The 26816-nt window shown below is 30.0% G+C and overlaps 1 protein-coding gene across 2 annotated transcripts in view; it reads right to left on the bottom strand.

Moving 5' to 3' along the window:
- Positions 1-2533: 2533 nt before the first annotated feature.
- LOC108559101 (FMRFamide receptor) overlaps positions 2534-26816 on the bottom strand; it is a 45461-nt gene continuing 21178 nt past the window's right edge. Inside the window, exons 1-3 of one of the 2 annotated variants that reach the window (XM_017916245.1) lie at positions 13205-13254; positions 4805-5653; positions 2534-3939 (exon numbers count right to left, since the gene is read on the bottom strand). In XM_017916245.1, coding sequence (XP_017771734.1) covers positions 3295-3939; positions 4805-5530 — 1371 coding nt within the window. In that variant the 5' untranslated portion in view covers positions 5531-5653; positions 13205-13254 and the 3' untranslated portion in view covers positions 2534-3294. Of the gene's footprint in view, positions 3940-4804; positions 5654-13204; positions 13255-26816 lie in introns of those variants that run through there. The other variant, XM_017916244.1, reaches the window with a different exon arrangement.

The raw sequence follows: 26816 nt of genomic DNA, 5'->3' as shown, positions 1-26816 counted from the left end.
TCAGCTGTCAAAGAAGTTGCATCTTTACGAATTAGAGCTTTCACTATACATTCAAATGACAGATAACTTCTAATGTGCCAGATGACCCATAATTAAGATAGTTTAATGCTTTCTTAACACATTTTTGTAATCATTAATAATATCTCTACATATTTAAGATATGTGACATTATATTTTTCCCGGTGTTTTCACGATGTTTTCAGATGATGATGATAGCAGTTGGTACACCCGATAAACATTTATATGTAATGTAAAAGTAGTCTGCGAGCAGCTGTATTGGAATAAATTGTTAAAATTTAACAATTTGACTACTTAATCTGCAAAATTATTATTTAACCAAAGTTGTGTTGAGTTTGATGTTGTTTTTCTCAATTAATTCTAACGTTTGTTTATACAATCTAAATGAATGCATAGACAATACAACTATTATATTTAACGCAGTGTTATGTAAACAATTGCGAAACTGTTTCGAGCAGCAATTGATTGATTATGCATGTAACTCGAGTTAGTTTGATATTCAAGTAAATGACTATCCAATACCACTCTCATTAATATTATGTAATATACAGACACGTATCTAAAACTTTCTATTGTGTGGAAGAGGGATCACATCGAAATTAGTTTTAACCTTAGTTGCGAGAGAGTGAGAGAGATTTTACCCTAAAGTAAGTTTGCCTCCTTCAGTTACCCTGTAAACAGATTTTGCCTCCGCCCTATCACCACGATCCTCGCCACCCGACAATTCCTCCCTGCATCAAAATTCGGCGTCTTTAAAATTACTTATATCTTATTTATGATAAACACTACACGATTTTCATTAGGCCTTAGTATAATACAATTCATTGATTTTTCCCAACTAAATGAAAATAATGCTTTTCGTGTACAACTTTGATACTATATGTTATTATCTACAAGCCAAAGAGAAAAACGTATAAACACATGAGAATTACATTTTTATTTACAAACTAATTATTACAGTGCTTTGTAATTTGAAGAAGTCATATTAGTTTATATAAGAAATATGTAATAAGAAAAAGTAACTAGTTACATGATGATTATTGTACAAATTAGATTTTTTTTTTCTCGTTATATTGAGTTTTCGTATACACGTAGCTTGCTAATACGGCATATTCTGTTATAAGCGGTCTAAAGCTGCTAATCATGCCCTTTCGACAGAGAAACGGGCGTTTATGAAATTTATTTTTCAAGAACACTGATTAGTTAATAACATTTCGGATATACGCAATAATAAGACATTTACCAAATAAATAGCACCGTATTAGTAAAGCGCAGTATAATCAATACAAGTTCAAGTAAATTGCGACAGTCTTCATATTTCTTGTGAAATATAAGTACAGTGGAACCTCTCTTAACGAGTTTAATCCGTTCCTAAATTTCTGGATTTTTATTTGTAGAGTGAAACATATTAAAAAATACATATAATATGTGTACACAAGTTTTAAAAATGATGTAGAAGGTGCGCAATCTGGGACTTCTCTTCTCATCGTCACTCGTTATGCGAAACGTAACTCGTTATGCGAGATGATCGTTAAGCGAGGTTCACTGTACTTAAAAACTAAGGCCATTGCCGCAGCTGTACCTCGTATAGTCTGGGTAATCTATTCCTCTGATATCCCAAACTGTTTGAAACCAGACAAAACGAAATACATACAAAAAATAAAAAGGCGACTGAGATGAATAACATAATCATTTATGTATAAAATAATTTGTTATCATGAATTAAAATATAGTTTGTTTAGAAATTTCCTAACCGGACTATAGTAGATCCGGGCTGGTTATAGCCGCACTATGTGAGGTATTTCTGTATAGTATTAATGATCAAGTATTTGTTTGACTGTTTCAAATATATTCATTTACTTGACAACTGTTTTAGATTTATGAAACCATAATGGCAATAACGTTTAATCACTTTTTGATGAAAATATCTTGTTGAATAAATTTAAACACATTATTTAAACGTTTTTCTTTTCGACTTTCCATTTAATGTAATAATTTGTAAGAACATATTAAATAAAAATCTCTATTCCCAGATGAATGCACACAAAATCATAATAACTTTAAACAATATATCTCACTTTAAATATCCCAATTATTATTAACAATTTTTTATTAGCACAAGTGGACCAAAGTGATAATATAATTAATTTAGTTTGAAAGTTTTATTAATACTATAAAATGTATATAAGAACGTTATTACTAGATTCCACTTTATGAAATATTTACATATTATGAGGCTTGTTTTGTCGAATCCAAGAAATTATTTTTTACAATCTTCTATGTTATAACTGAATTTGTTAGGTTCAATTCTACAGTGAATATTTTGTAAAGTTATATTTTACGAAGTATTTTTATGATATATTAATTATTTACCTAATATTTTTTTTAGTTTCTTATCCCGATTTACAAAATCCGATATATAAAACTGAATTTCACAATATCTGGTTCTAAAATTATTTTTTTTTTAAATAAACTTTCATCTATTACATTAATTAGTTAATTTAACTAGGTGAAACGAAATGATCGTGTTGAAATATGTTTTATCCATACTGTTCCAATCCATGATACAAATGTACATTTTTTTTAGTATCTTTTAACCACCAACTTGCATAGTTATGAATGGGAGTTAGAGAAAGTACAATTGTAAATATTTAAGTAATGTTCGCGCATCTTTCGTAAATATGAGAGCAGTTCACCATATACGTAATAGAAAAAATATGATAAAAATAGAAAGACTATTGCACTTATTATTTTTACTAGGATTGTTACTATTTACAAGGAAAATATGTAGCTTATGTACAGTATTATTTGTTGTATATTTGTATCATGTTTCCAATATACTCTTTTAGATAGAAGTGCAACTATCTCGACAGAGCCGATAGCGTATTAAGCTGTTATGTATACCAAATATAATAAGTTTATGTCACTATGTAGATACTGTAGGAATTAATTTTCGGATATCTTCGCTGTCATTTATGTCTCATATCAGGCTTAGTGTGGATGCAGTATAACAAATGATTCATGATGGGATTAGAGATATTTATGATGTTTGATTTTATCTTCTAAGTAATTGCATTTGATGCAACATATTATGCGCTAAGTCTAGGTAATCTCTTGATATAAATAATTGAAGCACTAAAATCGCGATCAAATGCAATACATCTGGCCTATCAAGAATTATTGGATGCATGGTTCGACTAGAAATAAAAGTGTGGGTTAGTTTAGAAAAAAACCTTTTGGTCCGTGGAATAGTATCGAGAAAGTATTGGTAATAGTTCAGAATCCGGTAGAATTGGTCGAGGAAGATCCGTTCTGCTCCGTCCAGTCGGCGTTTGGAACAGAGGTTTGCGTGTTGAAAGTGGTAGTTGCGGCAACTGTGGTAGTGGTAACCCCGTCCTTGCCCCTCGTCGCAGGATAGTAGACGCATGGTCCAGGACTCGGCGCCCGTATCCTGTTGCTCCTCTTGTCCCTCACGCTTGTCCCATTCGTTCTGATATTAAAGCCGTTCCGACTGGCGGCGGTGTTCTGCCTGTGCAGACGAATGCTCGTCCTGTCGCCGTTCGACATGAAGCTTTCATCGTGAGTGGCGCCGTCCGGCGAGTCACGACCTCCGACCCCGAAGAAACCGTGACTGCAGAAGAGCATCAGAAAGAGACGCTTGAACTTCTCGCCGAAGATCACGTAGATTATGAAGTTGACGCTAGAGTTGATCGTGACGAGAAGGTTGCTAGTCTTGATCATGCGGTCCAGCATATCGGCACCCACGAACTCTAAACTGAACGACTCTATAATGTTTATCACGAGGGGCAATATGTTGCATAGGAAGAACACCATTACCACGCACATCAGCATCACCGCTAACCCAATTTCACGCCGCTGAAGACGCGACAAACGCTGCCTCTCCCTATCCGCCTTTCGTATCTGCAATCAGAAAGCCCACGCACGTCGCTTTTATAGACTTCAGCTTAATTCACTCTCTCGAAATTGATGCCTTCCAGATTCCACTTCGCAAAGTTCAGGCCCGTTTCGTTGAGCAATCAAATGCTGCAATTCGTGCAACCCTAAATGCCAAAGACATTTTCGTATCGATTTAGCCCGGAAGGCACCAACTTGAAACACAAACAGGAAACAATTGAATCCAGTTATAATAAAAAAATATAACCCAGTTTAGTTTCAACTTTAATAATACACTGTAGATACACTACTACATAGTTGATGCTTCACATTTTTAAACTCTATTAAAAAACCATTAACCATTGTTGACATATATTAATAACCGCAGTAAGAGGATAAATCCTTTCATAATGTAAGTCATTTTTTTAAATGCTGAAAAATAAAATTTATGGCTGGGATCAAAAGCACAGTGTAGACATGTCAAAAATGATTTATAGTCAGAGCCACAAGATACTGAAATTTTATTTTTACAAAAAACACCATAAATAAAAAATATATCACTCGAAGTATTATACTAAATGCAGATCAAATATAATAATTATTAAAAAATATTGTTAATTATTTTAATAGTGACAGTTGTTACATAATATTGACATTCCAAAAGTTGATTCCAAAATATTAGATTATAAAAAACAGTGAAAAAGTAAAAATCTATACCATTTATTATTTATGTGAATCAAGCAATTATAATGGAAAGTAATATTTTGAATTTGATTTTACTTAAAAACTTTGAACCTCATATATATAACAATTGCAGATCTACAGTGTATTATTCAATATAATGAAATATTGGTTATGTAATTTATATGTAGTTATATTATTTGTTACTCACTTGTCTGTAGATTGCTACATTCAGAACAGCTAAACTGACGAAGGGTATTAAGTAGAGGAAGATTAGGTAGCACCAGTAAACGTAAATAGTGACGTACTTAGGACTTTGTCGAAATTCTGAAGGGTAAGCACAGTATATGCTCATATTTGCAACTGGGTCCCATTCTTCCTGGACACTAGCCTCAAAGAATCTAGGCACACTGTAGAGCACAGAACATATGAAGATCCCAATTACGTAGACCCTGGCCCTGCCGTACGTGCATATGGATCTAGACTTTAAAGGATGGCAAACAGCCACGAATCTATCCAAAGAAACCATAACCGTTAGATAAACAGAAGCAGTCTGCATGATCATAGCCAATGGATATACAATCGGCACAATATGCGGATACACGTTGAAGTAGTACGTTCTCATATAACCAGTATAAGGATATATTCCTGGAATTCCAAAGAGTAGAATGCTGGTAATGATCAGTACGGTGTCCACCCTGGCAAGGCCGGTCAGGATGTAGTTGATGCTAGATCGCATTTGAGGTCTTGATAGGATTATCATTGAGATTATGTTTCCTACGATCCCAAGAACTCCTATGACGTTCAGCAGGATTCCGTTTGTGATGAACCGGTAGAGTTCTGTTTCTGGGGACTCTCGGTCTTGGCAGGAGAAGGTCTGATTCATCGACCACATCGCTTCCGAGGAACCGATGACCATCACCTCAGACTTATTCATCTTTGTAGATTCTCATCCACGGTTTAGCAAAGTTTTTTCCGCGAGTGCTGCCACATCCACATTTCCAACGTCCGCTCCGAAATCCTCAGCATTTTCTACGAAGATCCCAAATATCTTCACTATCTAGAAAAAAAAAATAAGTATAAGCTTTTGCAAATATCAGAATTTCTACATAGATTTTTATGTCGTATATACATAGACAAGTCATTATTTCACATATATGTTTTTTTTTTCAATTTTGTGTTGTTATTTTCATAAAAACAATAAATTGTAGTATTATTATTCTTGTCTACTTTCTGAAACAAGGAATGTTACTATTAATTGTAAGGTACATTTTAACATCTTGTATTGTATAGTCTTTATTTCCTGTTAATTTAGAGAAAGCCTCTTATAAGAAAGCTATCGAGAAAAGTTTTAGTAAGTACAAATTTCGAAGAACCAGCAACTTTAGAAGAAGAATAATTACCTGATGGTAAATTTTGAGAATGGAAATACTTACAAGAACTAATGATTGATTAATTCCAATTAATTTATATAACATATTAATTAAAATATCTAAGACAATAAGACAAGGCTTACAAACATCGTTCTTGTACAAAGTTTTTATACACAAACTTTGGCAAAGTATAAACAAGTATAGAAAAACCATGCAATAAAAATGATAAGATTGTGATGAACACGGAGAACGTGAAAATAAATTCCACGAGAGAGATGTTATTTGTCTACATTATTATTTTAGTTAATATCTTGTTCCATTCTATTTACTTTTAGTAATAAATAATAAATGTTAATGTATTTGGTCGGCCTTAAATAACAAAATCTGTTATATAAACAACAAAATATAAGATTTCCAAGTAATTGAAATCAAGAAGTATAAATATTTTTGCTCCTAAATACTGTTATTCTATGTCCTCTTTTCTCTCCTTTTTCTTTTCCAGAAATAAGAGGAATAAACTCATAAATTTTAATAGGGTTTGAAAGTATTTTGGCCCGTAATCCTTCCAAGCAACGCTGTTCATTTTAATCAGTAAAAACGTATAAGGACAACTCTGAGACCCCCTCGCAGGACATTTTTTTCACGCACAGTTCCGCCTATTCCTTCCTCGGATGCCTTTTCACTTCCACATCAATTATTTACACGAATTCCGACCATGGCCTATACGAAAATCCTTTCAATCCCATTCTATTACAACTCCTACATATTTCTTTGTTGTTCTTGTTGCTGTTGTCCGACTCTTCCTCTTTCATTTTCTCTCCAATTTTCTTTTAATACACTGGGAATTTATTCGGGCTATATCAGGCTAATAATTCAATTTGACGGTGGCAGATTTATTCCAATATGCTTTCCGGTCTGTCCCTTAGAAACTTGGCGAGTTTGATTAAAGGTTTTCCGGGTCGTAGGCGCGTTTGCGGAATCAAACTTTAAACTATACTAATCTTATATGAAGGGAAACTTGTTCCGGCCACCTCGCTTCCTGCCTTAATGTTTATTTAATAAAACGGCTTCGAACTAATACTCGAGTACATCGACAGTTCGTTGAACATAAGAGATTAAATTAGATCTCACCTTAAGAGAGACACTGTTTGAATAAGGAAATATGTTTCAGTAATTAAATATTACTTTTATAAAGTATAAATTGTTTTTTTACAGGTTTACAGAATTGATCGAAATTTTTCTACAAAAATTTACAAAGTTAATCTGCTCACCCCAAGTAATTCACTATTACCTCATTTTGGGTAATTTACCGCGATTCACCGACAACTGATGTAGATAAAATTACTGATTTTATAATGATACTTTTACAATAAAGAAAAATATACGGAATGACGTATTTTTAAAGTTTTGACGGATATAAAATTATATAGGCATCTTCTTTGATAAGCTTTTTCTATTACAGTTTACATTAACATTTTCTAAATGGAAATGTTTTTTGTCTATTGATAAAAAATATGTTCAAATATGAAAAGACTCCAATATAACGCGGTTAATACGTATGTATGAAATCGTTATAAGAAATCGTTTAATACAAGAATTTTCATCGTTTAACATGGATAATACAAATAACCTATTTGGTATGACTATTGTTATATTCAATTTTATTGTACGAGAATCCCGTTATATAAAAACTACTACAATATAGTATTATATTCAAAAATATAACGTTTTTTATTTAGATTATACAATTTTTAAAATATATAAAATTAACAAAGTTTATCAAGACAAAAAGATTACTGAATTTTCAACATTAAAAAAAAAACCTAAACTAGTCCAAATTTTGCAACTCTTATTAAAGTTGATTAAACAAATTATTACATTATAATTCAATAAAATAATTAAATGAGTACATGAATCTAACAGTTGATTCATATCAATAAAGTAATTAATTTCTGAATGTATTTTTATATAGAAAACATGAAATGATCAAATTTACAATATTGGTGTGGACATCGTTTTAATTTTAGAGCGAAAATCTGTTAAAAAAATTTACGACCTTCCTTTATAACGTTGCATAACGGGATTATTACAAACCTTTTAAAATGTCTGGCTATTCACCCAATTTTTCTCTGTTATGGCCATAAGTGCTTTTAATGGCACTTTTAAAGTCATGTTCGTATTCAGATCAATATTTCTGTAATTATAAAATCGCTTTGAAGTTATCCATAAATATAACAAAGTAAAATCGAACAAATTTTACTTTACTTTTTCTCAATTTGTAAATCAACTGGACAAATACTTTTGAATACGATTTTTAATTGCATAAGATGTTTAATAAAATAGTCTGGCTACGATCAGTCCAGATTCATGATAGTCCGGTTTGAAAATTAAAAAAATTAAATAATTGAGATACATAAAAATAATTTATACAATCAAGTATCTTTTTATGCGTTTTTAAAGTACTTGATTGTTCTGGTTTCAAACAGTCCGATTACCCAGACTATGCGAGGTATTTCTATATTACATTCTATATTATAGAATCTATAAGGAACAATAATATTTGACAACCAAGGTTTCACTAAAATTAATTATTTCAGCGTGGAATCTATCCAACCCGCAGATATTTTCAGTAAAAGCTTGTTTTAGAAAGGAACGTGTATATGTCAAAAGCATGGATTTGATTTCGTTGAAGCATATCTAAATGCGACGTTGTTAAAGAGCAAGTGCATTTCAGAGTTTCGTGGACGTTGGAAGACCGCAGGATGCAGTCCATGTTACGACCGAGTGGATACGATTCAATCGTGAACTCGGAGGGAACCCCTTTTGTGGCTTACTGTAGGTCTTCAGTGCAGTGCAGAATGGCGACTCGGGCCAAAAGTTACATAATATTTTTGGCGCGTGTCATCATCGTGGCTGGGCTTTTTATAGCGATGAGCACTCAACCGTATTTATGGAAATGACTTCTTTAAAAGGACCAAAGAAGTCGCCAGCGCATCCGCGAAATACATTTTTATGTATCCAACAAACCCCCAACAGTACACGCACATAAACCGTGGTGCTTCCGGGGAAGAAGAAAAAAAGGACAGCGAGTGTTTCAATCTTGTTTTTTTATTTCCTGTCTTCCCGTCTTCATTCGACGATATTACTGAAAGCCACCACAAACAAATCTTGCAAGAGAATAACGCGAAGCGCTTTCGAAGACGTCTTATTAAAAGACACAAACGCTATCGTTCGTCTCCATTACGTTTAATATTACAAAGGAAGTAACTTTCAGACGTGGTGAAATGATTTAACAAACTGGGTGGATTAATTAAAAGTGGAGTTTCTGAGGTGCTAGGAATTATAAAAAAAACTACTTTTGTACAATAAAAACCGAATTTAAAATTGAATCATTTTCTAAATAAATGATTTCAATCTGCTGGTGTAGGACGTTGTACAATATAACAGGGTCCCAGAGGAAATAAGATGGAAAACGACATCAACAAATTCAAAATAAAAATGTTATATTGGATACAAAATCACAGATCGAAGACATAGAACAAGAAAAAAGCAACAAGCTTGCTCAAAATACCGGTTCCAAGGAACGTGCCGAACAAACCGAAACTGAGGGGCATACATATAAGAAAACGAATAATAAAAAATGTATAATAAATAATGTAAAAATTGTATATAAAAAAAAAAAAATAATAATACTATACAGAATAACAAAAAATAATAATCTAAAATATATTCAATATTTATGAAATTTGACTAATAAAACGAAATGAAACAAAACAATACAAACATAACAAAAACCTATATATAAAATCAGTAAAAATGTATTTCATAATAATTTATTTTTTTAGAATTTTTTGCAGAAATATTATTACAAAAAAAATGAGAATGTTCTAAAATAAAAATGTATAAATATATATTTTTTATTATCTTATTACATAAATAGAATACTGACTTTTTATTACATTTTTAATTTAATAATAATTATAAGAATCTAAAAGCGGTTTTCTAAAATTTGAAAACCGGTTACCGAATTTTTATAAAATTTAACTGGTTTTAAACCTAGGGCAAATCAATACCATTAAATAAGTTTTGTTACCTTTTTCTTTTTTTTATAGATCTTATCAGTAGGTATTTAGTGCGAACTGCTCGAACTTTAATTATCGCTCCATCCGCACGGATGCCATCCCTCTACCCCAAAATAATGTCCCGAACTTTAATCAATTATTATTATCCCGCATTGTTCGGATGCCGAAACTTTTCGTAATCCTTCTAAGTAATCGACAGTTGAGTTTTGATTAGTTTAATCGATCGAGTATTATGGAAATAGAGCTCATCACGATTTAATCGATAACCATTATTTTTTGTAAAGCGATAATAGACATCAGTCTTATCAGTTTATTATAGAGAAATGTTTATATAAGTAATAGTTAGAAACATATATAGAGATCATTATCACATTAACCACAAAGTGTCTAAGTTGCCAATTTCTTTTTTTGAGTAAGATAAAATGCAAAATCCTAGACAATATTCAAGTTTAGAAAATTTTATTTAACGGTAGAATAACATTAAGATTATTACTAATTTGTTTAGCAAACATAGAATATATTAACAGAACTTTATTGAAATAACATACAAACATTCAACAATTCAATGTTCAATGTTTTAGGTAATATTATTAATTACTTTTAAAAATTGTATGTTTAAAAAGAAATTGAAAAAAAAATTCATTATTTATTTTCATTTAGATTGGATTGGTAAAGTTTGGCGCCGTAAAAAAAGCACGCAGACGAAATCGTGCAGTAACTAAACGCATAGGACAAAAGCGCGCAGTAAAATTACCACGTCAAATGAAAGAAAAAGTGTATGTATTTTTAAAATACAAACCTTATCTAGCTATTTGTTACCAAAGGTACAAGATTGAATATGGAAATACCCATATCATCAAATTGTTTGTACGTTTTTTTAACACGTCTATGCAGCGAATATTAAAATACCAATGAAAATTGTGGAAGTCTGTTTCAAATATTTTTTTAACTATTTGAAAGCGTTGCTGAAAGCCGCAGTTTTCATCACAAGAGCCACACGTGGCTCCGGAACTCTAGACTACCGACTGGATTAGATAGATAAAGCTAGGTTTTAATACAGTACTGATCCTCGATGATTGATGAAGAAGGGAAGAAGTTTTATTACCACATTTCTCTGATACGACTAGGTTAGGTTACCTACAATTATTTGAAAGTTATGGTAGGTTAAAGTAAGTGAAAACACAAATATTACAGGTAGTCCTAGGTTTACGCCGGCTCAGTTTAAGCTGATTCACAATAACGCCGCTGCGTATTTTCACATTGTTTTTAAATTAAAATTTAATTGTTTATTTTTAACACCTAAAATATTGAATACAATCTTGAAATGAAATTAAATCGAAAAAATATTTTGGGGGTTGTATGCGTAATATTATTTGTTTCCCCTCGTTTCGTGTATGAATTGGATTATTTTAACTCGAGATTAATTAAAATGAATAATTCGCATGTATATAAATCGCCGGATTATTTCCGTGCGTTCTCTACGAAAATTAACATTTCTGCTGGAGCGCACGCCACGTCGCCAACATTAGTGACGGATGGAAACAAAGAACGGAAATGAAATAAAACAGAAAGGGAAGAAGTGAAAAAAAATAGAAGTAACGAAGAATGTAAAGAATAAAAAAAGGGAAATGGGAGCGACGAATGCGTGAGGATATAAATTGTAGTCATAAAACTGGATTGTAGAGTTGAAGGCATTATTGTATTTGCGTATGTGCTGAATACAAGTGATGGAAATTATGCAGATTTCCTCCGGGTCTTTTTTTTATTAATTGCTTCAAATCAAAATTGGAATAAAACAAAACTACGTCAGTCTGAGATAAAATGAAATGCGGAGGAATTTCGATCGTCGTTTTGTTGCGTCATTGCATTTTCTGAGCGCACGCACGGATCGCGATTAATGCTCTATTCTTCATTTGAAATTCTATGTGGGCTTGAGTGGGGATAGAATTTATTTTGTATAAGAGATTCGTTAAGGATGGTCGTTAAACTGAGAGCAAGAAAGGGGTGAGCTCAAGTCTAGACGCGTGGGATGTATGCTTGGTGGCAGTAAAAATGACGGTGAGCTTAAACGAAATGCATAAAGCCTTTAGGGATTGAAATTTTAGAGGACACTTATGAAGCAAGTACATTTACGATTCTTAATGAAAATGTACATTTCTGTCTCTATCAGAACGCAACGTTTATGCTACTTTATTGAGATGTAACAAGTTCTCTATAAATATTAACTGTATTTAAGTTTTAAGGTACAGTTTGTAGCGAAACTTGACAAATGCATTTTGTGTTACTTATGTTAGACTTAGGTTTTTATTATTTTATGTTACTTATACTTGTCATAGTAGAGTTAGATCAAGTTATTTCAAACATGAGTTTATGTTAAGTTTATTTAGGCTATACTAGGTATAATTTGGGTAATTTGGAAGAAGATATACTAAGTTATAATATAAACTTAAGTTATAATGCTCTAAGTTTTGCTAGTTTGCATTATGTTAGATTAGGTTAGGTAAGGTTAACAGAAATTAGGTTAAGTCTATATTTTTAGTTAAGTTACATTAGCTAACATTACCTTGTACAAGATTTAAAATTTAATTAGATTACTTTTATCTAAAGAAGGTAAATAGTTATGATAGAATAATATATTAATTAATAATAATTTATTATTATTTTATAATATTAGGATAAATTATATTGGTAATATCTTGTGAGGTAATACAGCAATTATATTATGTTAGATTAAGTTAACTAAGTTTATCTTAGTTTCACAACCTGTTTTAAGTTTATACCTAAGATTGTTTGTGTGTTGGAGTATAGTAAATGTTTGGTTATGCAAAGTTAGGATATGTAATATCTTGAGAAATTAAGAACTTAGGTTAGGTCAAGTCGGCAACCTTTGTGTCGCAATGAGCCGTTTTTAAGATATTGTCTGTTAAAAAAATCGAGAGAGCCGCATTACATTTGCTATTTTTAAATAAAATGTATTTTCCAATATAGCCACCAATATGAAATAGCCGCATTTCTCAATAAAGAGCCGACCTTCTTGTTAGGTTATGTATTAACATTAAATAATTATAATTTTAATTATTTTTTGATATTGTGCTGTCATAATTTGACGTTTATAATTAAAGTCTTTCATCGTTTTGCGCATTTCTATCAACTTACCAAAACTTACAAAATGAATAACACATATTTGTACTTTACAGAACTCCAGGCTGACGCAACGCTCGGGAATGCGAAGGGAGGAAGTTTCCACTAATTATTTGTATAATAACCGAGTAATTATTACGAAAGAAAAATAACGGGAACTCAAGTGATGGAAATGTGTAGGCGGCGATTTGCATAGTCTGTCTGTTTTGTTAATTAAACGTCGACACGGTGAAGAATGTTACAACCTACTGACTACAGTTTCCGTCAGTACGTTACTCCCGACGAAAACCCAATAATATAAGAATATTTACGTGTTTTGAAAGAAAGAAAATGAAGAAAAACAACCGGGATGAGCGGATTTTCGGAAGGTAAGGAAATTGCACTTTGTGAGATGTTTCCGTGTTGGATATTCAATGAGGACAAAAAAACATTGTTGTTTGTTTGTTTTTCATCCTTGATACCCAATCCCAACAAGTCTCGTGTTGTGATTTATGATGACGTTGATATGGAGTGTGCAGTTAAAAGACCATTTTATAAAGCGTGCTCTGAATATGTAACGAGACTATATTTAACCACACGGGCAATAAGCATAACAATGCACGTTTGCATAACAATACTGATTGCAAGATGGATTTGTGGATGTGCTCAAGTGAATCTTGCAACAAGCACAATTCACTTGCACAAAGCCAAAATATTAATAATGACAATTAATCTACTTGATTATCAACATTAATCATGGTTTATTTCAGATTTTTACAATTTTATTTCATTATTATATTGTTGATTAATTATATTTTGATGTTAATCAGTGATATTAGTTTGTGATTTCATATACATTTTTCTTATTTATTTAATATCAAGAAAAATATAAAAGCTGTCATATAAATTTATATCCAAAGAATCCAAGTTGTCCATTCCTCCATTCCTCGAAATCCTATTATCATCATGAACTTATAATCCAACCTTTAGACGACACTTTTCAAAATTTCATGGCAATCTAACGTTTAGTTCACAAGTTACAGTGATTTTAGTGACGGTACTTTTGTAATTTTCAAAAGTAGCGTCAGAAGTGAGTTGTTATTTAAAGTAATACTTTGCCAGCTAGCTTCAAGCGTTTAAACAATCAAGTCTATTTTTACGTGGTTTATATTTAGTTCCTCGATTAGTACGGTTTTAACAATACATACACATATATGAAAAAAATATTAAAGGTTAATATAATATAAATAATAATGTTTATATGTTTCGGTTCTAATAGTTCCATGCATGACGCCTTTTTCATCTCCAATATTGATTTAAATCGACGTGTCTATTTTTAGCAATCACAGATTTTACTTTCAACTGAAAATTCATGTTTACAAATTATATGTTATACTGTATATCATTTAACTTAAAGAAATAAAATAAAATACTTTAACAACAATGAATGTATTTGAAATTGGTTATTTTATAAACATTCAGATCAAGATTATAGGGACGACTAATAGCTGAATGGATAAGTCGCCCTACCCTCGATTTCGTGGGCGTCTTTTCGAATCCTGGTCGAGCCAGGCCCTTTTTGAGCCCTCTTGATGCTTGCAGCAATATTTTATTTAAGTATAATTTTCTAACTTCATATTTGTCAAGATTATTTTTTCGAGATACTGTAATATGTTAGGTTTACTTATTATAAAACAAAGAAATATAACTTCTCACTCAATAAATGATGCAGAATTGAAATTTACAAAAATATCAAGGTCGTTACACCAATATGTACAGGGTCACCCTAACCACAAGGCTAATTTTTTCATTTTTATGTCACAAACTATTATTTAGAAACTAATTAATTTAAGTAAATCTAAAATTGACAATATACTAAAGTATTGGCAATTATATTTTAATTTTGCTTCTATTCTATACAAATGATTAACAGTTATCATAACAATAAATATTACAACCAGTATAAGTTTGAATGTAATTCCGAGCGAGTGCGGTATTTCGAAATAGTAAAGACATCACGACCTAGAGTTGCGATGCTGTAAAGTCTCGAGTAAACTAACCAAGTCGGTTAATCTTCGCTTAAATACGTCGGTAATAACTAACTGTCTTAGTCACACCTTCCTGATTACCGCAAACAGTGATGTACTTAATTACTGAAACTAATATAACTGTACGATTAACTTAAATAAACTACAAATTACATCAAACTCAATGTACACTTTCTAACATGAAAATTTAAACGTTCGTATAATAATATTAATTTAAAATTACGTCACTAATATTAATTATTCTTATGTAATTAAACAAATTGTTAATAATATATTGAAGTTCAGTTCTATAATAACAAAAAAATGACGAATTTTTGAATACAGACAAATTTTTTTGAAATAAACAGACAAATTACTTACAATGTGAAATCATATTTCAGAATATTACATAAAACTTGATTATTTGTGTTCTTTTTCTTTTTCATATATTGCATTTAACACTGATTGTTTTAGACTTCTTTCTAAATGAGAATAATTTTCACTAAACAATATCATTTAATCACATTTTTAAAGTTTGGTTGTTAACATTTCACTTCAGAAACGAAGAATAAAATTGCTTAAAATTAATACTTATTCATTTTCTCCGAAAAAATAATTAAAACGTTTTCAATATAACTTAAGTACTTTTTAAACCTCCCACTGAAAACCACAATTTCTAACATATTTTTTATTTTAATTTTTTAACCCAGTTGATTCAATATCTGCGTAACGTAATTACTAATTAATGTTATTTTTTTCTTGTATAAATTTGGACCATATTTTAACCATTTATTTTCGGATAATTGCAAACTTTGTTATATCAAAGTCTCGTTATCAGAGGTAATGTTAACCAAAGTATAATTATATTCATTACTTATTAATGATAATGTTTAATGAAATTAATTTCGCACATTTAGTATATTTTATTTGTATAAGTTTGAATTATCATATAAATATTTAGTGAAATATTTTATATAGTTTTATATTTTCAATATTATTTAATGTAATAACCTAATACATTTTTTTATTCATAGAAATTGAAAAAAAATCACATCTTTTCAGGAAATCATAAAACTTCCGCAGAGATGAAATTGGCAATAATGAAATTTAAATCCTCAGATTTACTTTCCTTACGGTGGATAAAACTTGGGACTTTCCTTACATTGTTATAAAACATTCTTATATAATATTATTTTTTTGATACGAAAAAAAAAATTGAGTTCACCGAGATACAATTTAATTATGCGAAATAATGTCGACCTGAATAAATCAGAATGTCGATGAGTTATTCATAGACGTTGTTTTCGCATTACATCAACATTAGAAAACGTCCGCATGAATTTTCTTTTTTTTTTGTATTTTCGGTGGATGCAAACTATAACTGGATTGCACATAAATCCGAGTTAGCTTGTGATGCGCTACAAATTTCCACATAAATTTGGATTCGATTAGGGCTCGAAATTTATGATTTCCGATGTTATTATGGTAGTGACCTTTCGTAGTCGCCCTTTTATTGCGCGTACAGCCTTGACTTGTGTGCGTTGCGAAAATCCATTTCGAGAGGAAGAAAAAAATACTACGTTTTTTTATTCTCTTTGTTTTTTTTTTGTTCGTTTCCTTCCTCCCTCAGTTTCACTGCAATAAGCTGTGGCAGTAAATGTAGTAAAAAATATTCTAAGGCATTGGAATTCATATTCGTCCTCGTTTCATTTTTTGTTGGTATCTTCATGTTTATTTCATTTTTAGCGCATGTGGAAGTTAGACATGTAATATTAATTCACATGTTATTTGCACCAAATTTCCTAAAAGGAAAAAATTGAATATAAATAGTATAAAAAGTGAATTTAATACGAAGTGCGTTTTATATACGAATACCCAATAATGATGAGTTTTTTTTTGTAAACTTTTTGATTAATTATTACTACAAAAACATAACCAATTTATAATAAATGCTAAAATTACAAATTGCTAATATGTTTATTTAAAAATACTATGATAATAAATATATTCGGGCAGAATATATCAATTGATTTTTTTTTTAAATTATATATATATATTTAGTTAGTTTTTTTTATTACTGTATGTTATTTTTTTGAACGACTGATAGAATAAACATTATTATTATTCAATATATAATAAATAATTAGAAAAAAGTTGAAAAACCCAACGAGAAATATTTGTTTAATTAGAACGTAATAATTTACTTAAGGAATTTTATTGAAAAAAAGTTTATAAAAGAGATCATATTAGGTCGGGATTTTATTATGTTTTCAGTTTTAAAAAACTTTTCTGTACAAAATTTTACAAACACAAGTAAAGGTTTTTTTTGCGTGGAAACTTTGTAACTTGTTAAAAAGCCAACAGAGAGATTTTTTTTCTTATTATTTAATTTGTGTAATACTTAGCCATATAAAACAAATAATAAAAAAAAAAGACTTTCTTTCTTAGGTAAATGTATATGAAAGTATAATAAAACAATGTTTTAAAATATTTTTTATAATAATTAAGAAATTTTTTCTTCACCAAATATATTGAAAAAAAAAACATCGAAAAGATAATATTATATTTGTCCTCACGAATTGGGTCAGCTTGTGCTGAAATTGAAGAGAATTATTATATTCTTCGCTTTCTTACGTCATGCACGGATGCACTTTCAAGAGCATTTATGTTTTCATACAATTGAGAGAACTTTGCTTAATGGAAGCATAACAATATCTGTAAGCAGAGGCTCTAATTGAAATGGATAGAAAAATAGTCGTTATTATTTAAACTAATTGAAATATAAACTATAAAAATTAAAATATTAATTAAAAATCACGAATCTGACAACACTATTTTGCCTGATAATTAGAGCACAGTTCAAACTCACATAAATTGCAGTACTCTATGTATCAAGTTATCGGCCCTACAACTGAAATCCTGATGTTCGAAATCCCGACGTTCGAAATCCCGAGTGTATCGAAATGCCGACGTTCGAAATCCCGACTATATCTAAATCCTGACTATGTCAAACTCCCGACTACCATAATCCCGACAATCAAAATCCCGAGTATATCGAAGTCCCGACAGTGTCTTTAATTATTATAAATTTCTACAATAACATTTTTATGGTAGTCGGGATTTCGATATAGTTGGGATTTTGATTGTGGGGATCTTGATAATTTTAGACAAATATTTGTACGGTAATCGGACGATTCATATAAATACATTAATTTACTATTTCTTTTATAAACACATCTGTTTGTTCGTACGAACATACTCGACGTTCATGCATAAATATGCTACTTTGCTTCGTACTCGTTTTTCATGCACACGTACACTTTACCGTTGGACTTCGACACTAGTTATATATTTATATATTTTTAAAAAGATGTAAATCTTATAACTAAATCTCAAACATCTTTTTGTTCGCACAAACGACCTTGACGTTCATTTTATTTTAATATATTTCATATAAATGTTTTGTACAAACGTACTCGATCTTCATGCACTCACACACTTTGCCGTTGGATTCCGATTCCATATACATATTTATATACAAATATCCAACACACAACGTAAATGTTCCGTGTACTTCAATTGATATCATTGTACATTCGGATTGATTGTACGTCAATTTTAATTTTTATATACATTCATTTACTATTTAATCACATCTTTTGTTCGCATAAATGTAGAGTACACTTTCATAATTACGTACACACTTCCATGGGATCCCGACGCCATTTAATAATTAAATTGTATATTTTTTAAATAATGGTAATAGGCAGATAACTCAATCGTACTTGAAAAAATCATTGTACGTTAGGACGGATCTTTGTACGTTACTTCAGACAGTCTTAATAATTAGAAGGAAATGAACAAAAATCAATATTAAAAAAAAATATAGAATAAAATCAATAGAGGAAACGTCGTTTTAAATGCGGTTTTGCGTGTAACTGGGTTATTCGCGGTTACTGGGACTTTGATTAAACAGAAAGGTGATTTGATGAGGGATGCGGCCGGAATGCGAATGAATTTGTGCCATGGAAATGGACAGACGTCGGGAATTTGACTTGGTGTACGCCCGAACAAAATTCGTTAATTGCGAAATTGCTTTATTTGGATTTCAGAAAACCGGATTGTTGATTAGATTGTTGATAATTTAAATGGACATTTCTCAATTACAACTTCAATGCATGTGTTTCTATGTATTCAAATTTGGAGAAAACTAGTTTATGATGTAATTAATGTTACATTATTAAAAATATTAAATATATTTTTCATGTAATCAAGATGTATTTAAGTAAATACCATAGTAATACTAAACAAAATTTATATTGGATATTTTATTAAATTATAAATGCAATAAAGTAAATATTTGTTTTCAAAAATGTTCAATAAAATTAAAATATTTTTTTACAAAAGTCATGATGAATTTTTCTTGAAATTTTGTAAACAAATATATTTAAATTGAAAAGCTGATGTTAACATAACTTTGCACGCATGTGCATTTATACTATACATTATTATATAATAAAAGTAAATTGGTTGATAAAAACACATTCGATATGACAATGAATGATATAAGAAAATAAAATAGATTTGATTCATATATTATTCAAAACTTCTTCGTTATTCCAGAGATCAGAATAAAGCTCAATATATAAATCTCCATTTTGTATGTATATCAGGTTTCATCGACGGATGTTCTATGAATATTAATGCATATCATTTCGTCTAGGTCGTATTAGACGATTTTTTTTATTGATATTATATGTTTTTATCAAATCCTTGTTATCTATATTAATATTATAAATTATATAGTTTCTACTTTGATTTTGAATTAAACAATTGTTATATTATTTAGTATGAAAAATATATATATAATTAATAATAGTATTGTGAAAATGTCTTTCTTTACACTGATGAATATGTGAAACAAGTAACTCTTAATCTGAAAATAGAACATAATTATACATTTGAACAGATAGGTTAATTCAGACAATGTAGCGTAAATGACCATGTACTTACTATAGAAGAAATCTTCAAATAATACACTTATGCAACTGCTGATCATTTCTAAAATATATATATAAATAATAATTTTGTGAAAATAATTATTTATTTATATTATATTCAGGGCTTCTAATAGCCGAATGGTTAGCTAGTGGGCACAGGTTCAAATCCTGGTCAAGCCAGGCCCTTTGTGAGCCCCTCGGTGCTTGCAGTAATAGGGTCATTGTTCATCACAGATGGACAGTCAAATGAATGAGGTTCAGCATATAGACCTTCAACCTTCAAACCTGACTCAATTTAAATTAATATGATCTAATTTTATTAAGTGGGTTAAAATTCAAGACTTAATTTAAGTAATTGTAGTTAACTTAACCCTCTATTGCATGAATTTATGTATATGATTCCTGAATGTCTAACCTTAAAAGGTGGCCGGTACACTCAAATAATGGAGTTACCTCATTGGCTCATCTATCACAACAAACTGTGACCAGTATTTTGTTGTTCCCAAAGAGCAACTCCATGCAAATTCTAGAATCAGCTTTTGGGCGCAAAATGGTTGGGGACCTCTGCAATAGAGGATTAAGATGATTTATGTTAATCTAACTTAACTCAAGTTGATTAAACTTACAAAAATGTAAGCATAATTAACATAATTTTAGTATAGATTAATTTTGTCAAATTAACATTGTATGAACTTCAACTTTAGATTCATGCAAATTTATTAATTTACTATTTAAATTGTAAACACGTCCTTTCGTTAGCACAAACTTACTTGGTATTTATATGAACGTACACTTGGTTCTCTATTTATGCGGTAGATACGTTCCAAAACGCATAAAAATAAATCGCACAAAAAAGAACTAGACACACGTATAAAAATAAAGGATACGTTACATATTTTTTTTACAACCGCATAAAACTAAATCAATGAGTTACAATATACCGAAAATCGCATAAAAAAGGGTTTATTAAATTTCAGAAAAATAATTAGTCTTACTATATTCTTTCTGAAATGTTTATTCATAATTTTATAAAAACGTTAACAATCATAGACAAGTTTATTAAATTTAAGAAAAATATAATCTTAACATATTCCTTCTAAATTTATACGGAAAAATTTTACAAAAAAAAAAATTTCTTTAGAATTATCGTCGCTATATGAGAGTGTTTGGCATAATTTTCGAACTGGCTCGAAATCACTTCATCACTAGAAGAGATAGTCAGCATATCAGATCTATGTCCTGAATATAATGATTCTTCACAAGTAAAATTAGTCTCAATTTCGCATGTTGATTTTTTCCCTTCGACAATATAATCAGTGATTAAACTTTGCGATGGCTTTGCTATTTTTTTGTACAATTCCTGATATCCAGAAATGCAATTATGAAGCTCGCGTTGAAACTTGAATGCTCGTTCAGAATTATTATCTTTTTTGATGAAATGGTTTGCCAATTTGTGTCAAAGTTATTTAAAAAAAATGCTTCTTGAAATAGAAACCGCATTACTTCAAAAGTGTACATATATTTCAAAATTTATATCTGATGTTATTTATATTTACTTAAAAAAATAAAAATTATTTTTACAAATATATATTTATAAATAATTATATACTTATTGTATAAAACATTAAAATATTGGTGGAAGTAATAAGTTTTGTCCCATACATCGAGCTTCTTCTTGAAACCAGCCTTAATGAAATGTTCCAAACGGTTTTCTGGCTAATCTTCAGTTCATGGGCAATGGAATAAGTTCTCGCATGCCGGCCAGACTCAACATTTCTATGATTTTCTCAACATTTTCGACGATTGGCCTACCAGAGCGTGTCTCGTCTTCGACGTCCATATTACCATAACGGAAGCATTCAAAGCAACGCTTTGCTGTTGCATTCGATACTGTATTGGGTCCATGAGCAACAAACATTTTTTGGCCGCCTGCTCCTCTTTTCCCCTTAATAAATCTATATAAATAAACTAAAAAGAGTTATCTTTTGTAACGTTCACAATTATGTCTATTGTTTATATAAGATTTTTCATTAAATTGTAATTATATAATCTAATATATATATATATATATAGGTTACTATATTCTTAATATACTTTGAAAAATTTTAACAGTTTCTAAATAAAGAATCGAAATTACTGATTGTACCACAAAATTTAATACATGAAAAATAAATTCAATATTTTTTACTTGATTTTTTGTTAGTATAATAAATATATGCTATTATCATGATTATATTATATTTCAAAATAAATTTATCAAATGAATGAAGCGGATATCTTAAAGCTATTATTCCTGTTTATGTCTATATTTTGCACGTAATTTAATGATATTAAATATTTTCCAAGGCAATTTAATAGCACCATCTCCGATCGAATAATGGCTTTCCGCTGACATTTTTTCTTTCCACATTCCCCTCCTTCCAGCCATAAAACCTTTACGGCTTTAAGCATCAACGGATCCTCTTGATCCTAATTATGATTTACTTTTATAATCCTTAATGGATCATATAAACAATTGCGAACAAAAAAATACCTGAAAGGATCGATGAGAATTGTAATAAAGTAAACTTATATTTAAAAAGAAACAAACTGCAACTGGAGCATTATTTGCGCAATTGCTTTAAAGGGATTTTCACTTTAGGTGCGAATGAATGGATCTTTGCTCTGAAAATATAAAGGATAATACTAGATTTATCTTAAATTGCTTCTGCCGGATTACACTAAACGTGTTTCCACTTGAAGGATCAAGATCTAGAGAAATAATAACGTCCATGTATTTTTTTTATATAATATCAATTATTCATTTTCTAATGTAATTCTTCTCATTAACCATAAACTATAGACAGTCTATTCACAAAATAATGAGTATAATTTTCTATCAAAATAGATTATACCCTTGTCATGTCAGAAGCTTAAAAGTTGTTTCGTACTTCCTCGGTCGTAATAGCCCTTTACGTATGTAGTAATACCTAAGCCTGGTGGCCACATATGCGAATTGCAATGAGGCTGCACTGTTCCATTCATATTCCAAAGTTATTTTATTCTAATTTAACTTTATACTACTAATGAAAATATATTAATATTACATTTATTCTAATTGACGAAAATATGTTTTATTTATAATAATGTAATAATTAAAAATGTTTATATATTTGCAAACAAGAAAAACATACATTAAAACATTATTGTGAAAGGTGGACACTGTCCACCACGAAGCTACCTATGCATTGGCTAGTTACATAAGTCCGTTCGTATTTTGGTACGCACGCCTAGGGGGTGAGTAGTTAGGTATACAGAAATAAAAAGAACAAAATATATATAATTTCAAAAAAAGTCAACTGATACAAAGGGCTATTTGATATGCAATGTTTACGGCGTCCGCAAATTTCTGGAGAGATGGCATTTTAAAATTGTCTGATCTTTGGAGTAGAGACTAGAGTGATGCAAAATAATGGACAATATATTTAATAATAAAGGGTTTTTTAGAATTTATTTTTTAGAAAAAATGGTTTTCAATAAAAGTTTTAGAAAATGAATAGACTTATGTAACAACACAATAATTGAAGTTTTATTTAAATTAACTAAAGGGATTCTTCAAATAAACTTCATATTAAACTGAAGGTTTTTTTACGATTTTTGGTGCATTGTCAAAAACAACATAAATCATTCGAATTAGGACAATTGACAATTTTTTATTATATTTGATTAATATGAATTAAATCAAGAATATACATTAATTTCTATCGTTTGAATATATAAGAACCGTCTTCAAACAGTTTCATTACAAATTGTTAACATATAGGAATTATGTAATAAAATTATGTATACAAGTGTAGGAAATAAAATCGGTCTATATAAAACGGAGATTTTCATCAAAATGTATATAAAAAATTGCATAAACTACAAAGAATGTAACAGACAAATAGACGTAATATTTTTCCAAGTGATTTTCGACTAGAAACTGAGGAATATGTCATGAATCTATTCAGCTGTGATACCACGATAAAGGTTGCACAAACGATTTAGCAATCAATCTGACAGATCAGAGCTTGTCAACAGGTGGCGCACATTTATTGTGATCCATAAATTTATCATCAAATTATGTAGTTATTTATTATTTGTTGATTTCATTTTAGAAAACTGTGGGTTTAGCTTAAAAGATAATTATTTGTTGTAATCAATACCTTGCATCGTGCGGCTTCTATAATAAACACACTGTGTTTGTTTTTTTATATAAACAAATATTAAAAGTATAAAGAGACCTCCTCCAAATTGATAAAAGTAATATAAACAAATATATACTTGCTCAAATATGTGTTTGAATTGGAAAACAGTTTCTGGTGTTAGTGGTCATTCTAGTTGTATCTTAATGTTGTATGTCATCACAAAATCTTCAAACTTGTGTTCAGACATGTTGTTTGTGATTTTTTGTGCAAAATTTAATAATACTGGCATGTCTCCGAATAAAAATCTAAAGAATAAAAATAACCATAGATATGAAAAGCAAAATCATGAAAAATTGAGATTGGTTTATATGAGAAAACGTGTTTCACTATACGAGTAAAAATCCGGAAATTTTGGAACGGATTAAACTCGTTAAGCGAGGTACCACTGTAATTTGGTTAAAAAATGTGAATCATTCTTTTAAAAACTTTTTTTTTGGTACGAGTTGTCAAAGAAATACATTTTCTTCTCGATTGACTGAAGAAATTTACTGAACTTGTCTTAAGAAAATACAGCAAACAAAACTCAGAAGATGAAGATCGATAGAAAGTATTTTCTTTTTACTTCTTGTATCAATAAGTTATTATTTTGTTATAAAATTTATTACAACATTTTTGTTCATATTCATTTAATTCGTTTATATTTATTATATTTAAAAGATATTTTATTATTACGATCATTTATAATCAAAAATATACAACTAAGCTAATCAAATTTATTGATTAATTCATTGAAGAAATAAACAATTTATATGACAATTTGGAAAAAATAATAACGAAATAAAAAATTAATGTAAATCAAATTACGGTCTTCTATAACGTGATTATTTCGTACCGATTTATATGGAAATAGTGACTACGCTTGATGGATAATTTTGAAATGAAGTTCTATTTCTTTACGCAAATCTAATTCCTTTAAATTTACAAATTCTCTAATTGATTGAAAAAAAACATTGAAAATCCCCATTAATTTCAAAAGCGTAATAAAAAATGCACGTTGTAAGCATGTTATAAGTTTGGGAAACCAAGACAAATTGGAATGTTTTTTCTTATTCTTCTTAAAATTTTATTGATTAAGTGTTATTACCTACCCTACAAAATAAGGAAGTTGTTCAGTGAAAATTTTAAGATTTACGAAGTGTTCCGTTATGGGAAAAGTTTGGGAAACACTGCTATAGAGAAACTAGTTATGCAAAGATAGTAAAACCTCATATAGTGCGGTACTCTCATAACGCTGATGGAAAAGACTATATAATCTACAGTTTGTACAGTTTGTACAAACTGCTTTGATAATTTCAATTTGAATGATGTAAAAAAGGGATAATACTAGTTTATTTGATTTGTATTAATTTTAAGTTTCTTATAACGCGATTTCCATAGAACACGATACAAATTATTCCGATTAATACTAATTCTGAGTTTCCCGGTTTTCACATTACGCGGATCAATTAATCATGTTATAGGAGAATTGGCTGTATTATAGAAAAACCGTGTTATTGCGTTATAGCTGTTTCAATGTTTGTCTTAGTACAATGTGGTACTGCATGTAAGACTCGGCAACCTTCGGCTTTGGAGCCGCATGTGGTTCTTTTGATGATATATTGCGGCTCCCAACTATAGCAATGATGTCTATGTTGGAAAGTTCATTTCACTAGTAAAAATAGCGATTGCAATGCTACGTGCGGCTCCCTAGATTGTTTTAGTCAGGCAATAGCTTTAAAATGGCTCGTTGCTCAAAAAAGGTTGCCGATCCCTAGTTTACAGTCTTGAACTCTGAACAGTACTACTAAATAGTAACATAATTGATTTAATATTGCACAATACAGATAGCCGCGGTTCCGTTCCTACAAAAGCAATCGGCATAAAATGAACCCATATTTACAGTGCATTTGTTATAGGTTTAGGAATCACACGTCGGCGTTATTGTGAATTGACAATAGGTGGCGCATATTTATTGCAATCCACAAATTTATTATCAAATTATGTAGTTATTTGTTGTATGTTGTTGATGATTTCATTTTGTAATACTATGGGTGAAAATTATTTGTTCACATAAAAGTAATCCGCATAGTGCCGCTTCTATCACTACGGATTAATTATAGACGTTTATTTTTGTAGTCTTTAGTTATTTTTGTAGTTAATTAATGTAGAACTCGGCAATCTTCGGCTCCGGAGACGCATGTGATGCTTTTGATGAGATATTGCAATTTATAGCTTGTGAATTGACGTAAATTGAGCAGGCGTAAACCGAGGGCTAACTGTATATTAGTAATTGATTAATTCATATAGTCGGGTCAAAACAGGTCATTGATACATAATAGACTAAAAAGAAACAAATAGATTAATCTAGCTTCTCATCTCGTCTACTTACTTTTTTTTAATTCAATCGGAAATCAGC

The sequence above is a fragment of the Nicrophorus vespilloides genome, unplaced genomic scaffold, assembly GCF_001412225.1.
Source record: "Nicrophorus vespilloides isolate i.1.1-1 unplaced genomic scaffold, Nicve_v1.0, whole genome shotgun sequence".
Classification (NCBI taxonomy): Eukaryota; Metazoa; Arthropoda; class Insecta; order Coleoptera; family Silphidae; genus Nicrophorus; species Nicrophorus vespilloides.
This window is presented reverse-complemented; position numbering and strand designations above follow the sequence as displayed.